Source organism: Dendrobates tinctorius, unplaced genomic scaffold (assembly GCF_039654945.1).
Source record: "Dendrobates tinctorius isolate UK_male_01 unplaced genomic scaffold, ASM3965494v1 ptg000164l, whole genome shotgun sequence".
In the NCBI taxonomy this organism is placed as follows: Eukaryota; Metazoa; Chordata; class Amphibia; order Anura; family Dendrobatidae; genus Dendrobates; species Dendrobates tinctorius.
In genome coordinates, this window is record NW_027361831.1 from 4,915,438 (window position 1) to 4,935,398 (window position 19,961).

Genomic DNA, 19,961 nt, shown 5'->3' on the forward strand with positions numbered 1-19,961 from the left:
TCTCCAACAAAAACATATGTGAAGGTGGAAGAACTCTAAAACTAAACCAGAGTTCTACTTTTTTTATGATGGACCATTGGAGCTACTATGAGTCCTGACCAGAAAAGTAGAGTGTTACGATCGTGCTCACACACTCACACAGGTAACAGAAGAGGGAAAGAACTACCAACTACCAAACAAAGTAGCCACCCCTGTACCTAACTAGTCCCTGTGCAGACTAAGAAAGGCCCTAACCACATAACTAAATACACTTACTCGGACCTGGCTCCCTAAAAGGCTATTGAGGGTTTTCTTGTACCACCTGATGAACCAGATGGGAGGCTGCAACACAAATACAACAAAGGTAGAGGACAGCGTGCAGGGAGATACGAGAACCCAGGGTAAGAAAATAAAACACGTTCACAAAGGATAGACAGGGATAAATAAGGAGAACAAAAAACACCAAACAGAATAAGTGAAACCTACTAGACCTTCAAATATGGATAAAAGAAAGGTGCTAAGAAGGAGAACTCTCAGTTTTACAGCAGGAAAAACAACTGGTGCTTGCTGGACTAGGTAAACCCTTAGCAGAGGAGCTGGAACTCCAAAAAACAATCTACATGGAAGGATAGCTAGCAAGTGAGGTAAGTGATAGGTGAACATTAGTGATGAGAGAACATGTTTGGATAAGGTGTTATCTGAGCATGCTCGGGTGTTATCAGAGTTATCTTGGGAATGATCGGATAATATGTTCGAGTCCCTGTGGCTGCGAGATTTGTGGCTGTTAAGACAGTCTCAACACATGCGGTGATTGCCTAATAAACAGGCAATCACCACATGTTGAAGCTGTCGAACAGCCGCAAATCATGCAGTCGCAGGGACTCGAACATAGTATTGAAGCATACATACTCGGAAAACATCTTATCCGAGCATGTTTGCTCATCACTAGTGAACATATAAAAGCCCATCACAAAATGTGATAGCACAGAGCCAAAAAGGAAAATGGAAAACACCTGGAGAGAAGCCAACCGAGAAAAAAAGACACCATCAACATTTGGACAGAGACGAAAAAGACTGTAGCCCAGCAGAGAGGGAAACCAACAACACCGGAAAAGGCTATCGGATCAAATCCCAAAACATGACATAGAGAAAGTATTAGTACTTTCCATTTCAGGAATGAATATGAGGTAATCTGAATTCCTTAGAATTGAAACAATATGACGTGGAGTGATGCTAATCCAGATCTCGAGCCATGACAACACATCTCCTGCAGATGTGAATAAATGTATATCGGAGCCAGAAGTCATGCAAAGCTTAGAGATATATCATGGCACAGATGTGATATTTTTTGTGTTGTTTATCGCAATCCTTTTTGAAGTTAGATGGTTTTAAAAGAAATTGAAAAGTTAGTATAAAGCGAAACTATGTTGCTATTGTAAAGAAATTCAAACTTTTGCCTCACTGTACATTTAATGTTGTTGATCATAAAAATGAAGCTTGGCCAGAAAGACTGGACCTGGTCTTGTAGATTCATCCTATATGATGCCAGGATTTTAGGAAGGAAACAGCATAATTACCATTTGCTTGCAGTTAGAGGTCCACCATAATAACTTTTCTTCGAGTGATTTTCTAACTTGTCAACACATTCTACGTACACTGACTTTTGGCTTTGTATTTTACATATCTAGGCGGTAAGAGTCAGCATCTTCTAATTCCACGGGGTAGGAGGATCATCCAGGTTGTAAACTCTAAACAAGAAGGACTTTCAATGCCCAAAGTAATTTGAACAGTTTTCAATGAAGAAGAATGTTGTGGTCTGGAGGCAGAATAGTGATCATATGATTACGATATGCCCAGACTACACTGCCGATAAAGGAGACACAGCCAGTGTCAGGATTCTGTTTCTTTTCTGCAAATTGACCTCGAGTGGCTTGTATTATTCACTTCCATTATTGTGCTGCATTTCCACTCTTCACAACTAGAGGCTTCTATTGTGTTTCTGTCATCGCCCTCTCCTAAGATGGCCTATTTCGAAACTATGGAAGCCATCTTGGCTTTTTGGGGTCTACTTATAGCTATATGGAACTGTCAATTATTGCTTGAATATTTTGTCTACCTTTAAGTCTAATTCGAGTCTCCAGCTCCTGAGAACTGTCTTACCCAGACTTTCAACACTCCTCTACTCTCTTGTTCCTATGATTCCTAGTGCTAATTCCAAGAACTTCAACTACCACTTGCTGCTCCCTGCTCATGCTTCTCCAGCTACTGGATTGCAATCATGCTCCACCAGTATCATAACCGGGGCTGTGGAGTCGGAGTCATGGAGTTGGAGCCCATTTTGGTGGAGTCAGAGTTGGAGTCGGAGTGGGTGTCATGGAAATTGAGGAGTTGGAGTCGGAGGTTTGACTTACCGACTCCACAGCCCTGATCATAACAGCCAAAGACTGGAAAAATCTGTGATGCCTTTAGTGGTTACTACTCACCTGGGTAGTCATATGTAGAAATCACCTCTTTACACTGTTCATCACTCCTCACATATGTCTCTGTAGTAGTAATATGGGTCAGATCTTTACCCTGAAACAAATATTGTAAAAATCACAGAAAGATGGAGAAGTCACATCTATGATCGGCTCTAATCCTGCCATCTCCACCGTTCTCATTACACAAGTATAAAATACACAGCTCTATCAAAAATTAAGACACCACCACATCAAAACCCTATCATGGGCAGCCCATTCTCCAGACCTGAACCTCATTGAAAACCTCTGGAATGTAATCAAGAAGATAGTCACAAGCCATCAAACAAAGAAGAACAGCTTAAATTTTTGCGCCAGAAGCAGTGGGAAAGACTGGAGGCAAGCATGCCAAGACGCATGAAAGCCGTTTTCAAAAATCATGGATATTCCACAAAATATTGATTTCTGAACTATTCCTGAGTTAAAAACATTAGTATTGTTGTTTCTAAATGATTATGAACTTGATTTCTTTGCATTATTTGAGGACTGAAAACACTTCTTTTTTTTAATTTTGACCATTTCTCTTTTTCAGGAAAAAACAAACAAAATTTATTGCTTGGAAATTCGAATACATGTTGTCAATAGTTTGTAGACTAAAAGAACAATTTACATTTTACTCAAAGATATACCTATAAAGAGAGAAATCAGACAAACTGAACATTTGAAAGTGTTCTCTTAATTTTTGCCAGATCTGCATAATACTGATGGAAAACACAAGACTGAGCACAAGACCTTCACAGCCATCTACACATCATAGGGGAGGGGAGATCTCATGACACCTTCTCTCCATCTACCTGATGATCCTGAGGAACATCTGGATTCTCTTGTTGACATTTCTCTGGGAGAAGAAGATGGGAACATCTCTCTGGTGTTGTCCTCTTATTGGATAGAACTGTAGGAAACACATACAAGGACTGAATTCATTCTTTACATACAGATAATTATAGGCTGTGTGTATTTAGTCCTGTCTATTACCTGGTGATGTGAGGGGCTGGGGAACCTCCATCATGACGTCCTTGTACAGATCTTTGTGTCCTTCTAAATACTCCCACTCCTCCATGGAGAAATAGACGGTGACATCCTGACACCTTATAGGAACCTGAAACATACAATGATACCATCATCCCCGATCCCATCATAGCATTACTGTATAATGTCCCAGCATTCCCAGCAATGTCACCTCTCCAGTCAGCAGCTCAATCATCTTGTAGGTGAGTTCTAGGATCTTCTGGTCATTGATGTTCTCATGTTTCAGGATTTGAGGTGAGGGCCCCGTGATTGGGTTCAGAGTTCTTTCCCTTCCCTCAGAAACAGGGGCCTGACAGCGCCCCCTAGAGGTCTTCTTCACTACTGTGTAATCCTGGTTATGGAAAGACACATTAATAAATCTCACTACAGACATTTCCAGAGTCCTCACCTCTCCAGTTCTGTCCATCTGTTATTCCCATAGATAAGAATGATGTAATGTGACGTCATCAGAATCTCTCACCTCTCCAGTAAGAAGGAAGAGGATCTCTAGGGTGAGGTGTAATATTCTCTCTGCCTTCTTTTTACTGTCTTTATCCATCCTTGACTGGTCAATGAGGAAAATGTCCTCCTCTGAGAGGATCAGATATTGACCTGAATGAGAAAATGAGGCCGTTGTATCATCATAAAGATGTCATCGAATAATACAATTACTAGAGATAATAAAGTGACACATAAATGATAATAGAATTGTATTTATCGTTTATCTAGAAGAATGAGTTGCGCACTTAGCGTTGGCACTGGCAGGGGGGATCAGGATGAATTGGAGAATCCAAGCAGTCACTAGGAGATAATCTGGAGCACTCGCAGATTTGAAATAAATTCAGTATTTCACCACAGTGCTGGGAATCAGGCAGAAAGCAATAGGTTACATTTTGGCCTTTTTCAAACCTCACTAAAGCTAAAGTGAAAAATATATACAAAATTACTGCGCTGTACAATATATACAGTGAGTCATGGCATGCAATGCATGAACATATAGATAAAAATAAACACCAGAACAAAAACAAAAAGCAAGGTAAAAAGTACATAATCATCAAGACAGTATGAATCTTTAACATACTAGGGAATGAGCCAATTACATCAAAATGGACCGTACAGTTGTGGCCAAAAGTATTGACACCCCTGCAATTCTGTCAGATAATACTCAGTTTCTTCCTGAAAATGATTGCAAACACAAATTCTTTGGTATTATTATCTTCATTTAATTTGTCTTAAATGAAAAAACACAAAAGAGAATGAAGCAAAAAGCAAAACATTGATCATTTCACACAAAACTCCAAAAATGGGCCAGACAAAAGTATTGGCACCCTCAGCCTAATACTTGGTTGTACAACCTTTAGCCAAAATAACTGCGACCAACCGCTTCCGGTAACCATCAATGAGTTTCTTACAATGCTCTGCTGGAATTTTAGACCATTCTTCTTTGGCAAACTGCTCCAGGTCCCTGATACTTGAAGGGTGCCTTCTCCAAACTGCCATTTTTAGATCTCTCCACAGGAGTTCTATGGGATTCAGGTCTGGACTCATTGCTGTCCAACTTAGAAGTCTCCAGTGCTTTCTCTCAAACCATTTTCTAGTGCTTTTTGAAGTGTGTTTTAGGTCATTGTCCTGCTGGAAGACCCATGACCTCTGAGGGAGACCCAGCTTTCTCACACTGGGCCCTACATTATGCTGCAAAATTTGTTGGTAGTCTTCAGATTTCATAATGCCATGCACACGGACAAGCAGTCCAGTGCCAGAGGCAGCAAAGCAACCCCAAAACATCAGGGAACCTCCGCCATGTTTGATTGTAGGGACCGTGTTCTTTTCTTTGAATGCCTCTTCTTTTCTCCTGTAAACTCTATGTTGATGCCTTTGCCCAAAAAGCTCTACTTTTGTCTCATCTGACCAGAGAACATTCTTCCAAAACGTTTTAGGCTTTTTCAGGTAAGTTTTGGCAAACTCCAGCCTGGCTTTTTTATGTCTCGGGGTAAGAAGTGGGATCTTCCTGGGTCTCCTACCATACAGTCCCTTTTCATTCAGACGCCGACGGATAGTACGGGTTGACACTGTTGTACCCTCGGACTGCAGGGCAGCTTGAACTTGTTTGCATGTTAGTCGAGGTTCTTTATCCAACATCCGCACAATCTTGCGTTGAAATCTCTTGTCAATTTTTCTATTCCGTCCACATCTAGGGAGGTTAGCCACAGTGCCATGGGCTTTAAACTTCTTGATGACACTGCTCATGGTAGACACAGGAACATTCAGGTCTTTGGAGATGGACTTGTAGCCTTGAGATTGCTCATGCTTCCTCACAATTTGGTTTCTCAAGTCCTCAGACAGTTCTTTGGTCTTCTTTCTCTTCTCCATGCTCAATGTGGTACACACAAGGACACAGGACAGAGGTTGAGCCAACTTTAATCCATGTCAACTGGCTGCAAGTGTGATTTAGTTATTGCCAACACCTGTTAGGTGCCACAGGTAAGTTACAGGTGCTGTTAATTACACAAATTAGAGAAGCATCACATGATTTTTCGAACAGTGGCAATACTTTTGTCCACCCTCTCTTTTATGTTTTGTGTGGAATTATATCCAATTTGGCTTTAGGACAATTCTTTGTGTTTTTTCATTTAAGACAAAATAAATGAAGATAATAATAACAAAGAATTTGTGTTTGCAGTCATTTTCAGGAAGAAACTGAGTATTATCTGACAGAATTGCAGGGGTGTCAATACTTTTGGCCACAACTGTATATAGAAGTCATGCAAAAAAGCAACTAGCAAATGGGATACCCAACATCCTCTCATATCCAAAATATATAATACCATTAGGAAAAATTGGTCCCTAATAACCAGAGCCTATCCACATGTAGAGTCTTTCAAAGCTCCAGCACTAATATGCATCTTTTTATATCTAATAACTGATGGACTGTTATATTTCTGGATTCCAATGAGGTTTATTGTACTAACAGAAAATGTGCAATCTGCATTTAAACAAAATTTGACCGATGCAAAAGTATGGGCACCCTTATCATTTTCTTGATTTGAACACTCCTAACTACTTTTTACTGACTTCCTGAAGCACTAAATTGGTTTTGTAACCTCATTGAGCTTTGAACTTCATAGTCAGGTGTATCAAATCATGAGAAAAGGTATTTAAGGTGGCCACTTGCAAGTAGTTCTCTTATTTCATTCTCCTATGAAGATTGGCATCATGGGCTCCTCAAAACAACTCTCAAATGATCTGAAAACAAAGATTATTCAACATAGCTTTTCAGGGGAAGGATACAAAAAGTTGTCTCAGAGATTTAACCTGTCAGTTTCCACTGTGAGGAACATAGTAAGGAAATGGAAGAACACAGGTACAGTTCTTGTTAAGCCCAGAAGTGGCAGGCCAAGAAAAATATCAGAAAGGCAGAGAAGAAGAATGGTGAGAACAGTCAAGGACAATCCACAGACCACCTCCAAAGACCGGCAGCATCATCTTGCTGCAGATGGTGTCACTGTGCATCGGTCAACAATACAGCGCACTTTGCACAAGGAGAAGCTGTATGGGAGAGTGATGCGAAAGAAGCCGTTTCTGCAAGCACGCCACAAACAGAGTCGCCTGAGGTATGCAAAAGCATATTTGGACAAGCCAGTTACATTTTGGAAGAAGGTCCTGTGGACTGATGAAACAAAGATTGAGTTGTTTGGTCATACAAAAAGGCGTTATGCATGGAGGCTAAAAAACACAGCATTCCAAGAAAAACACTTGCTACCCACAGTAAAATTTGGTGGAGGTTCCATCATGCTTTGGGGCTGTGTGGCCAATGCCGGCACCGGGAATCTTGTTAAAGTTGAGGGCCGCATGGATTCAACTCAGTATCAGCAGATTCTTGACAATAATGTGCAAGAATCAGTGACGAAGTTGAAGTTACGCAGGGGATGGATATTTCAGCAAGACAATGATCCAAAACACCGCTCAAATCTACTCAGGCATTCATGCAGAGGAACAATTACAATGTTCTGGAATGGCCATCCCAGTCCCCAGACCTGAATATCATTGAACATCTGTGGGATGATTTGAAGCTTGCTGTCCATGCTCGGCCACCATCAAACTTAACTGAACTGGAATTGTTTTGTAAACAGGAATGGTCACAAATACCTTCATCCAGGATCCAGGAACTCATTAATAGCTACAGGAAGCGACTAGCGGCTGTTATTTTTGCAAAAGGAGGATCTACGAAATATTAATGTCACTTTTATGTTGAGGTGCCCATACTTTTGCACCTGTCAAATTTTGTTTAAATGTTGATTGCACATTTTCTGATAGTACAATAAACCTCATTTGAATCCAGAAATATAACTGAGTCCATCAGTTATTAGATATATGAAACTGAAATAGCTGTTGCAAAAAACAAAATTGTTATAAAGAAAAAAGGTTAACATTAATAGGGGTGCCCAAACTTTAACATATGACTGTGTAACTGCAGAGCATGGCTCAATCGGCATAATCCAATGACTCTAATGCATTTCCATTCAGTTATTCATGTCAGCATCATAATCAACGTATTGGGATTTTTTGCATATGATTTTTGTCCTTTCTGTGACACCATTTTGGAAATTAGACCCCTTAAGGAATTCATATAGGGGTTTACTGAAAATGACCCCATTGTAGAAATTGCACCTCACAATTAATTCATCTACGACTGCACTGACTATTTTGTAACATCCACACCAGGCTTTTTTTTTTCCGAAGAATTTCAAATCTGCCAGTCTAGTGCCCATACATTGTGTCCCCATACAGTGTAGAGCCCCCATATATTGTAATGTCCACATATATTGTGCCCAGCTTGTGTTTCTGGCGATACATACCCCATAAATTGTTAAGTGCGTTCTCCCCACTACAATAATACCAAACATATGGCGGCTAAGCCCCCTTTCCCATATCAGTTTTTTGGCGTCAGTCACAATCCATCGGCTCGACGGATCCAAAGCAGATTGTGAATAACTGATGTGACAGATTCGTTTTTTCGCCGGATCCGACTGCCCTACCTGGTAATAATAATTGGAGCATGCTCAGTTTAAAAAAAAACTGAATCCGTCGCTGGATTCCATCATTTGATGGACAGCGACGGATCCTGCGCCCATAGGGGCTTCCATTCTAGCAAACGACGTACGGCGCTGGATCCGTCACGGTCTGACTTTTCGACAGAGACAAAAAAACTTTACTTTGTTGGTTGTCTCCGGCCGCCGGACACTAAATTTACGACGGATACGGCGAACGACGGATGAAATATGAGGCTATCCATCGCAATCCGTCGCTAATACAAGTCTATGAGAAAAAAATGGATACGGCGGCATCCTTTACAGGATCCGTTTTTTTCAAAAATTGCCGGATTGCGACTGATGTAAAAAAACTGATATGTGAAAGCAGCCTTAGGCTACTTTCGCACATCAGGTTTTTTCCGACAGGCAGGATCCGGCTATTTTTAGAAAAACCGGATCCGGCATAAATTCTGGAGAACTGTAGAAACGAGCCGTTTTTCTGCCGGATCCGGCTAGCAGGTTTATATCTGTTTCCCGGGGGCTGTCCAATTGGATCCGAGCATGCGCAGTCTTAAAAAAACGGATTCGGTGGCCGGATCCGTCTTTTTCCGGATCTGGCGCATTCCGGCGCCCATAGACTTCCATTGTGGCAAAAAGCGGGAAGCGCTGGATACGGCGCTGTCCGGTTTTTCGCCACAGAGAAAAAACGTTACTAGAGAAGCTTTTCCAGATGTCGGAAACAAAATTTTTGCCGGATCCGGCGAAAACCAGAAAAAACAGAAGGCCATGCAGCGCGATCCAGCGCTAATACAATTCAATGAGAGAAAAACGGTTCCAGTGCCTGATTTCGCCGGATCCAGTTTTTCTAAAAATAGCCGGATCTTGCCTGTCGGAAAAACCTGATGTGTGAAAGTAGCCTTACAGTGGTTTAGGCACAGTGGAGCTCAGAAGAGAGGGGGCCATTTGGATTTGGGAGCGCAGAATTCATTGGATTTTATTTGAGGGGGCGGGAGCCATGTCGCTTTTCCAGAGTCTTTGTTCTACCAGTAACCCCCTATAGTTCCAGTTACAGATGACGGACCTGAGTGGGAGCTGGTTTTGTGCGGGATAAATTAGGGGTTTTATTGGTAACATTTTGAGTATAAAATATTTTTATATCGCTTTTTAGAAGGCTGGGATCACATTCTTGTGTTCTACACTGAGCACTTATGTGGAGGCTTCCGTGTAAATCCCACAAAAATGTGATTCAGGCTAATCCCCCAACGGAACCACCCACCATAATGAAGCAGATGGAGACACTTTGGACTCCATTTGGCGTCTGCTCTGGTGAGATCCATCTTTTTAGGCGTGCACATATCTGTGGTCACCTGCACTTGTTTGCTAAAAAGACGCCTAAAATGATGAGACACTAAAGGAACAGAGACCAGTCCAAAGTGTCTTCATCTGCCTCATAAGTGAGTAGTTCCATCCGTAGTTTTGTCTGAATCGCAGTTTTGGGGAAATTACAGAGAAACCCTGACATAAGCGCTCTGAGGAGAGTGCAGGATAAATGCGAGCCGAGGCTTATTCTGATTTTTGGGAGACAGGATGAACTACTAGACAGAAATACAAGAATAGCTCTTAGGGCTCATACTCACATGCAAGAAACTCGGACGAGTTTTGCAAGTCAATACCGGGCACCGACGGCACTCGGATCAGAGCGTTCAGCTGCATAGAAATACATGCAGCTGAATGCTCCGATCAGAGTGCCAGCATCAGTGCCGGGTATTGACGTGTGAGACTCGTCCGAGTTTCTCGCATGTGAGTATGAGCCCTTATTTATATTTTTGCGCAGTTCACCGTGCGGTATAAGTGACAAGGCAAATATATTCTTCGGGTTGGTGTGATTACAGTGATACCAGTTTTGCTGCTATCACACAGTATAAATAATTTTTTTTTTATAAAAAAGTAAGTTTTTTTATCGCCATATTGTGTGAGATGTAACTTTTTTATTTTTTAGCAAGCTGTATGAGGGCTTATTTTTTGCGGGACGACTTGCAGATTTTTTTGGTACCATTTTGGGGCACATCATTTTTTTCAGAGCTTTTTATTCATATTTTTCAAGAATGAACAAAAAGCAGGAATTCAATTATTATTATTATTTGCACTGCTCACCATGCGGTAAAAGAGACAAGACCAATTTGTTTGTCAGTACGATTACAGCGAGACTAAATTTATATTTTTTTATGCTTTTATATTTTTACTGACTAAAAACAATATTTTATAAAAATGAATTTGTTTTTGCACTGCCATATTCAGATAATCTGAGAGCTGTAACTTTTTTATTTTTTTGCCGAATGAGCCACATCAGGGCTTGTTTTTTGCGTGATGGTTTGGCGGTTTCATTTATCCTTTTTTTTTAACATACGACTTTTGATTGCTTTTTATTCACTTTTTTGTCAGTCAGTATGATGAAAAATCAACTTTTTTTGGTGTTTTTTTATTCTTTTTATGGTGTCTGCCATACGGAAGAAATAATATGCCATTCTTATACACTGCTCAAAAAAATAAAGGGAACACTAAAATGCCACATTCTAGATATCTCTGAATGAAATATTCCAGTTGCAAATTTGTATTCATTGCATAGAGGAATGTGTTCAGAACAATAAAACATAACAATTATGTCATGATCCATCTTTGGATCTGTGGCAGATTTTGCTTTGCATATTAAACCTTTTTTCCTTTCAGGCCATTGGGGATTAATATCAGTTTTCCCCCCCAGTGGCTGCTGGTGTAATTGCATTGCTAAGTGAGTTTGCTGATGCAGGTGGTGACCACTCCCACCTTCCTTTAAAAGGTTACCTGATCCTTCAGCTCACTGCTGGTGATACACTTCCTCTTTGGAGACCAACCAAGCTGGAGTCAGGAGCTGGCTGTGTGCAGTGGAACTTCAGCTATTACCTTGATCTGGTGCCTAACTCTGCTGTGCGGTGCATTGTAGCAGAGAAAGCTAAGTGTTGTTTGTCTTACCTTGTTTGTATATCTTCCCTTGGTGTTATATTAGTGTAGCGGTGGTACCAGTATCCGCACTTGCCAATTCCCTATTGAGGGATAGGTGCAGGGCAAGTGAGGACTAAGGTATCCTGCTCAGCGACGGCTTGAAAGAAGCCATATAGGGACGTCAGGATAGACCAGGGCACAGCCTCAGGAGAGTTCAGGAGGTGTCCATTTCCCTGTTCCCAAGGCCCACCGTTGTAATTATGTCCCCGGTTTTCCCTTGTTTGTTTGTTTGTCGTTTAGTGACCGACCGCTTGTTGGGTCGTGTCACACAGGGCCAGTCACTTCGTGACAAATTATCAATGTAAATCAAAATGAATATCCCATGGAGATCTGGATTTGGAATGATACTCAAAATCAAAGTGGAAAATCAAATTACAGGCTGATCCGACTTCAGTGGAAATGACTCATGACAAGAAAAAGATGCGCAGTATTGTGTGTGGCCTCCACGTGACTGTATGACCTCCCTACTGTACAATGCCTGAGCATGCTCCTGATGAGGCGGAGGATGGTCTCCTGAGGGATCTCCTTCCACACCTAGACTAAAGCATCTGCCAACTCCTGAACAGTCTGTGGTGCAACATGACGTTGGTGGATGGAGCGAGACATGATGTCCCAGATGTGCTCAATCGGATTCAGGTCTGGGGAACGGGTGGGCCAGTCCATAGCGTCAATGCCTTCATCTTGCAGGAACTGCTGACACACTCCAGCCACGTGAGGTCTGGCATTGTCCTGCATTAGGAGGAACCCAGGGCCAACCGCACCCACATATGGTCTCACAAGCAGTTTGAAGATCTCATCTCGGTACCTAATGGCAGTCAGGCTACCTCTGGCGAGCACATGGAGGGTTGTGCGGCCCTCCAAAGAAATGCCACCCCCCCACCATTACTGACCCACTGCCAAACCGGTCATGCTGAAGGATGTTGCAGTCAGCAGATCGCTCTCCACGGCGTCTCCAGACTCTGTCACGTGTGTCACATGTGCTCAGTGTGAACCTGCGTTCATCTGTGAAGACCACAGGGCGCCAGTGGCGAATTTGCCAATCCTGGTATTCTGTGGCAAATGCCAAGCATCCTGCACGGTGTTGGACTGTGAACACAACCCCCATCTGTGGATGTCGGGCCCTCAGATCATCCTCATGGAGTCGGTTTCTAACCGTTTGTGCAGACACATGCACATTTGTGGCCTACTGGAAGTCATTTTGCAGGGCTCTAGCAGTGCTCATCCTGTCCCTACTTGCACAAAGGCGGAGGTAGCGGTTCTGCTGCTGGGTTGTTGCCCTCCTACGGCCCCCTCCATGTCTCCTGGTAGCACCTGCAGCCTCTGGACACTATGCTGACAGACACAGCAAACCTTCTTGCCACAGCTCACATTGATGTGCCATCCTGGATGAGCTGCACTACCTGAGCCACTTGTGTGGGTTGTAGAGTATGTCTCATGCTACCACGAGTGTGAAAGCACAACCAACATTCAAAAGTGACCAAAACATCAGCCAGAAAGCATTGGTACTGAGATGTGGTCTGTGGTCCCCACCTGCAGAACCATTCCTTTATTGAGGGTGTCTTGATAATTGCCAATAATTTCCATCTGTTGTCTATTCCATTTGCACAACAGCATGTGAAATTGATTGTCAATCAGTGTTGCTTCCTAAGTGGACAGTTTGATTTCACAGAAGTTTGATTCACTTGGAGTTATATTCTGTTGTTTAAGTGTTCCCTTTATTTTTTTGAGCAGTGTAGTTGCGAAAGGGCTTATTGTGATTTGTGTGCACTTTTTTGTGTATCTTACATATTTTATTTACCTTTTTAAATTAATCCCACTGTGGGATACGTATAATTTTCAGCTTGATCACTGGTCTCATACACTGCAGTCCTCGTGTATTGCAGTGCATGAGAGCAGTCACTGTCTCACTGACTGTTTATAACTTATAGCTGGATCTCACAGGCCACCGTACTCTGGGGATCACATAAGCTCAGGGTACCATAGTAACTACCGGGATCAGTGATTCTCATCGCAGGAGACTGATGGTTACTAACAGGGTCTTGTGACCCCCTTGCAACATCTTAAATACCGCTGTCGCATTTGACAACAATATTAAAGGAGTTAATCAGCCCCAATCAGATACAAAACCGTCCGGTCCGATACAGGGTGTCAGCTGACATGTACAAGTGACACGCACAGGAATTGCCGCTGCCAGGAGGCGCTATTCCCTTATTATTAAAAAGCATATTGGCAGTTGTTAAGGGGTTAAAGACTTGTACTGCCTTATTATTATTGTGTTCTTTTACTTTGTTTTTTGCTCTGGTGTTTATTTTTTTCTGCATGTTCATGCATTGCATGCCATGACTCGCTCTATATATTGTGCAGCGCAGTAATTTTGTATATAATTTTCACTTTACATTTAGGGAGGATTGAAAAAGAGGCGGACGGTAATGAGATATTATTGTGGAAAAGTCGTCCAAAAAAATATTCTCTATACGTCATTCTCACTGTAATTGTACATTTATTACTGAGAGATAACAGAGGAGCGGCTGTCTGTCTCCTGCTCACCAGATATATGAAAAGAAGCCGATCAGTTACATTACATGGAGCCGAAAATGGTGACAAAATACAACTCATCCCATAAGGCCGGGGTCAGACTTGCAAGAAAATCGGACGAGTCTCGCACGTCAATACGTCCCGACACTGCCACCGACACTCGGGACTGGCGTGGCGACTGCATCAAAATTCATGCAGCTGAACCCTCCGATCCGAGTGCCGGGTATTGATGTGCGAGACTTGTCCGAGTTTCTTACAAGTCTGACCCCGGCCTTAGGCCGAGATCACACTACCATGTGCGATGCGACAAACTCGCACGTGTCTCTTCCATCAACACCTGGCACTACCGCCGGCACTCGGGACCGGCCTTATAAGGAAAACCTGATCCAGAGACATGGGAGGAAAGAGAAAGGTCCCAGCACCAGAGATAAGGGAGGCAGAGGGAACAGTAGTGTCAGCACTGAAGGGGTTACTGCCCCCTGTCCCAGTAATGGGGAATCTCCAGCACCTACCTCCACCTGCAGAGCCGCACTCCACATATATGGCTGCTCTGTGCGCACAGGACCTGTGATGAGGTCACAGGAGGGGAGGAGTCAGGGGTCACATGATCAGGGGCCTCAGTGTATGCAGGACTCTGCTGTGCTGGGTGTCATGGTGCTGGATGAGGGGAAGTTTCTGTGTGGGGTCAGGAGGGGTTTACAGGGTGGATGTAGCAGAGCCGTGTGTGTACGGGGTGTACGGAGCAGAGCCGTGTGTGTACGAGGTGTACGGAGAGGAGCCGCGTGTGTACGAGGTGTACGGAGCGGAGCCGCGTGTGAACGAGGTGTACGGAGCGGAGCCGTGTGTGTGCGAGGTGTACGGAGCAGAGCCGCGTGTGTACGAGGTGTACGGAGCAGAGCCGTGTGTATACGAGGAGTACGGAGCGGAGCCGTGTGTGTACGAGGTGTACGGAGCGGAGCCGTGTGTGTACGAGGTGTACGGAGCGGAGCCGCGTGTGTACGAGGTGTACGGAGCGGAGCCGCGTGTGTACGAGGTGTACGGAGGAGAGCCGCGTGTGTACGAGGTGTACGGAGGAGAGCCGCGTGTGTACGAGGTGTACGGAGCGGAGCCGCGTGTGTACGAGGTGTACGGAGCGGAGCCGCGTGTGTACGAGGTGTACGGAGCGGAGTCACGTGTGTACGAGGTGTACAGAGGAGAGCCGCGTGCGTACGAGGTGTACGGAGCGGAGCCGCGTGCGTACGAGGTGTACGGAGCGGAGCCGCGTGCGTACGAGGTGTACGGAGCGGAGCCGCGTGCGTACGAGGTGTACGGAGCGGAGCCGCGTGCGTACGAGGTGTACGGAGCGGAGCCGCGTGCGTACGAGGTGTACGGAGCGGAGCCGCGTGCGTACGAGGTGTGCGGAGCGGAGCCGCGTGCGTACGAGGTGTGCGGAGCGGAGCCGCGTGCGTACGAGGTGTGCGGAGCGGAGCCGCGTGCGTACGAGGTGTACGGAGCGGAGCCGTGTGTGTACGAGGTGAGCGGAGCCGCGTGCGTACGAGGTGTACGGAGCGGAGCCGCGTGCGTACGAGGTGTACGGAGCGGAGCCGTGTGCGTACGAGGTGTACAGAGCAGAGCCGTGTGTGTACAAGGTGTACGGAGCAGAGCCGTGTGTATACGAGGTGTACAGAGCGGAGCCATGTGTGTACGAGGTGTACGGAGCGGAGCCGCGTGTGTACGAGGTGTACGGAACGGAGCCGCGTGTGTACGAGGTGTACGGAGCTGAGCAGCGTGTGTACGAGGTGTACGGAACGGAGCAGTGTGTGTACGGAGCGGAGCCATGTGTGTACGGCGTGTATGGAGCGGAGCCGCGTGTGTACAAGGTGTACGGAGTGGAGCCGTGTGTGTACGGAGTGGAGTCAAGTGTGTACGAGGCTTACGGAGCAGAGCCGTGTGTGTACGGCGTGTAAGGAGCGGAGCTGCGTATCTACGAGGTGTATGGAGCAGAGCCGTGTGTGTGCGAGGTGTACAGAGCGGAGCCGAGTGTGTGTACGGAGCGGAGCCGAGTGTGTGTACGGAGCAGAGCTGAGTGTGTGTACGGAGCGGAGCCGCGTGTGTACGAGGTGTACGGAGCTGAGAAGCGGCGTGTGTACGAGGTGTACAGAGTGGAGTCGTATGTGTACAAGGTGTATGGAGCGGAGCAGTGTGTGTACGGGGTGTACGGAGCGGAGCAGTGTGTGTACGGGGTGTACAGAGCGGAGCCGCATGTGTACGAGATGTACGGAGCGGGGCCGTGTGTGTACGGAGTGGAGTCATGTGTGTACGAGGCTTACGGAGCAGAGCCGTGTGTGTACGGCGTGTAAGGAGCGGAGCTGCGTATCTACGATGTGTATGGAGCAGAGCCGTGTGTGTGCGAGGTGTACGGAGCGGAGCCGAGTGTGTGTACGGAGCGGAGCCGCGTGTGTACGAGGTGTACGGAGCTGAGAAGCGGCGTGTGTAGGAGGTGTACAGAGTGGAGTCGTATGTGTACAAGGTGTACGGAGCGGAGCAGTGTGTGTACGGGGTGTACGGAGCGGAGCAGTGTGTGTACGGGGTGTACAGAGCGGAGCCGTGTGTGTGTACGGAGCGTAGCCGCGTGTGTACGAGGTGTACGGAGCGTAGCCGCGTGTGTACGAGGTGTACGGAGCGTAGCCGCGTGTGTACGAGTTGTACGGAGCAGATCCGTGTGTGTACGAGGTGTACGGAGCGGAGCCGTGTGTGTACGAGGTGTACGGAGCGGAGCCGCGTGTGTACGAGGTGTACGGAGCGGAGCCGCGTGTGTACGAGGTGTACGGAGCGGAGCCGCGTGTGTACGAGGTGTACGGAGCGGAGCCGCGTGTGTACGAGGTGTACGGAGCGGAGCCGCGTGTGTACGAGGTGTACGGAGCGGAGGCGCGTGTATACGAGGTGTACGGAGCGGAGCCGCGTGTGTGTATGAGGTGTACGGAGCACAGCCACATGTGTACGAGGTGTACGGAGCGGAGCCGTGTGTGTACGAGGTGTACGGAGCTGAGCAGCGTTTGTACGAGGTGTACAGAGCGGAGCCGTGTGTGTACGAGGTGTACGGAGCGGAGCCGCGTGTGTACGAGGTGTACGGAACGGAGCCGTGTGTGTACGAGGTGTACGTAGCTGAGCAGCGTGTGTACGAGGTGTACAGAACGGAGCCGTGTGTGTACGGAGTGTACGGAGCGGAGCCGTGTGTGTACGGCGCGGAGCCGCGTGTGTACAAGGTGTACGGAGTGAAGCCGTGTGTGTATGAGGTGTACCGTGTGGAGCCACATGTGTACGAGATGTACGGAGCGGGGCCGTGTGTGTACGGAGTGGAGTCATGCGTGTACGAGGCTTACGGAGCAGAGCGGTGTGTGTACGGAGCGGAGCTGCGTATCTACGAGGTGTATGGAGCAGACCCGTGTGTGTACGAGGTGTACGGAGCGGAGCCGAGTGTGTGTACGGAGCGGAGCCGAGTGTGTGTATGGAGCGGAGCCGCGTGTCTACGAGGTGTACGGAGCAGAGCCGTGTGTGTACGGAGTGAAGTCGTGTGTGTACGAGGTGTACGGGGCAGAGCCACATGTGTACGAGGTGTACGGAGCTGAGAAGCGTGTGTACGAGGTGTACAGAGTGGAGTCGTATGTGTACAAGGTGTACGGAGCGGAGCAGTGTGTGTACGGAGCGGAGCAGTGTGTGTACGGGGTGTACGGAGCCGTGTGTGTGTACGGCGTGTACGGAGCGGAGCTGCGTGTGTACGAGGTGTACGGAGCGGAGCAGTGTGTGTACGGAGCGGAGCAGTGTGTGTACGGGGTGTACGGAGCCGCGTGTGTACGGCGTGTACGGAGCGGAGCTGCGTGTGTACGAGGTGTACGGAGCGGAGCCGCGTGTGTACGAGGTGTACGGAGCGGAGCCGCGTGTGTACGAGGTGTACGGAGCGGAGCCGCGTGTGTACGAGGTGTATGGAGCGGAGCCGCGTGTGTACAAGGTGTACGGAGCGGAGCCGCGTGTGTGTACGAAGCGGAGCCGCATGTGTACGGGGTGTACGGAGCGGAGCCGTGTGTGTCCGAGGTGTACGGAGCGGAGCCGTGTGTGTACGAGGTGTACGGAGCGGAGCCGTGTGTGTGTACGGGGTGTACGGAGCGGAGCCGTGTTTGTGTGTGTACAGGGTGCACGGAGCTTAGCCGTGTGTGTGTACAGGGTGCACGGAGCGGAGCCACGTGTGTACAAAGTGTACAGAGTGGAGCCCTGTGTGTACAAGGTGTACGGAGCGAAGCCCTGTGTGTACGAGGTGTACGGAGGGGAGCCGCATGTGCATGCTATGTGTGGAGCAGAGTCATGTGTTGGGATTAGATACAGGACTCAGTGTAGTGTATCACACATGATGGGATTAGATACATGGCACTGTGGACTGTATCACACGAGATGGGATTAGATACACGACTCTGCTGTCAGTGTGGTGCTCTTTCAAATGTCTGTAATGCAGGGACGACTGAATGAGGCTTATGCTGACATAGCAGAGCTCAGTGGCGTATTGCCAAAGCAGCAGGCGACGAGGCTGCAATGGGGCCCCGAGGGGTGAGAAGGGCCGTCATCAGGGCAGTAATGCCCTGTCCGGTGTATGGGGCCCGATAATCAGAGGAGGCCCGCATTGAGCCCCGTCTCTTCTGCTCATCGGGCACTAGTGGCAGGATTCTGCCAGTGCAGAAACTGAATCTGCGTTCGAGATGCAGGTTCAGTTAAACTCTGTTGCTGTGCGGGCCCACACGGCAGTAGTTAAAAGGCGCCAGCCAATCGGAGGCTGGCAGCTGACGTCAGCGCGCACGTCGGCAGCGTATGACATCATTGTCATTCGCCGTAAAGTCCGCTCTGAAATGCCTGGGGTGGATGTCGGTGCTGGATCGGGTCTCCTGCGCTCACCGTCTAAATATGACAGCTAACTATTGAGATATGCCACTTGTTATTTATCTCACTGCCACCCTTGGATATGTCCCTTTTTTACTGTTATGGATCCCTATGTTTTGGCTTGCCCTAAATACTGTACAGGACCAGTGTAAATATAAAGTTAGGTCCATATATATTTGGACAGAGACAACATTTTTCTAATTTTGGTTCTAGACATTACCACAATGAATTTTAAACAAAACAATTCAGATGCAGTTGAAGTTCAGACTTCATGAATGATAATCTCTGAATGCCCTTTAAAATATTGTCCACACTGAACTAGAGAATCTTTTCTCCTCTGTATCATTTTGTGTGTAACAAAAGAAGTTGTGAGGGATTTTTTGGATGTGTCCTGTTCATGGAATTGGCTCCTTTACTATAATAGAAATTTGATTTTCAGTTCCCTTGTGACTTTTAGTGTTCTTAATAGTGTATGATGCATGAGAAGATAGAATATGAAAAAAAGGATCAGTTGCTGTGAAGAGATGTTGGTATATCTGGAATAGTGGCATACACTTCAGTTATATCTTGTTCATCCTATTTAAATATTGAAGACGTCAGATGTCCATATGAACTCCTAGCAGTCATCTGCAAAGGATAAAACCAATTATTTTTATACAATGACTTAAAAAATATATTTTTATAACATTTCTAAATAAAACATCCACATAAATTGAAAAGTATGTAGCAAAAGTCATTTATTCATAAAAGCAAAAAGAGTTTATAGTCTGACAGTAGACCTCAGACCTTGATCCAGCGGATCATAATGTTCATCTCTTTTTTTTTTCCATTCTGCCTCTCAAATATTGGAAAAATAGCCATCAAAAATGTAGTCCAAAGTAAGAAAAAAAAACCAAACCTAATTCGGTCAATTATCTGTCAATGGGAAACTCGAGCTTCCCTCATTACT

The 19,961-nt window shown here is 46.1% G+C and overlaps 1 protein-coding gene across 1 annotated transcript in view; it reads right to left on the bottom strand.

The window, feature by feature from the left end:
* Nucleotides 1-14,670, bottom strand: part of LOC141052994 (uncharacterized) — a 128,886-nt gene extending 114,216 nt beyond the window's left edge. The window contains 5 exon segments of the mRNA XM_073550317.1: nt 3,273-3,387; nt 3,471-3,594; nt 3,676-3,855; nt 3,985-4,115; nt 14,620-14,670. Coding sequence (XP_073406418.1) covers nt 3,273-3,387; nt 3,471-3,594; nt 3,676-3,855; nt 3,985-4,062 — 497 coding nt within the window. The 5' untranslated portion in view covers nt 4,063-4,115; nt 14,620-14,670.
* Between the last annotated feature and the right edge of the window lie 5,291 nt (nt 14,671-19,961).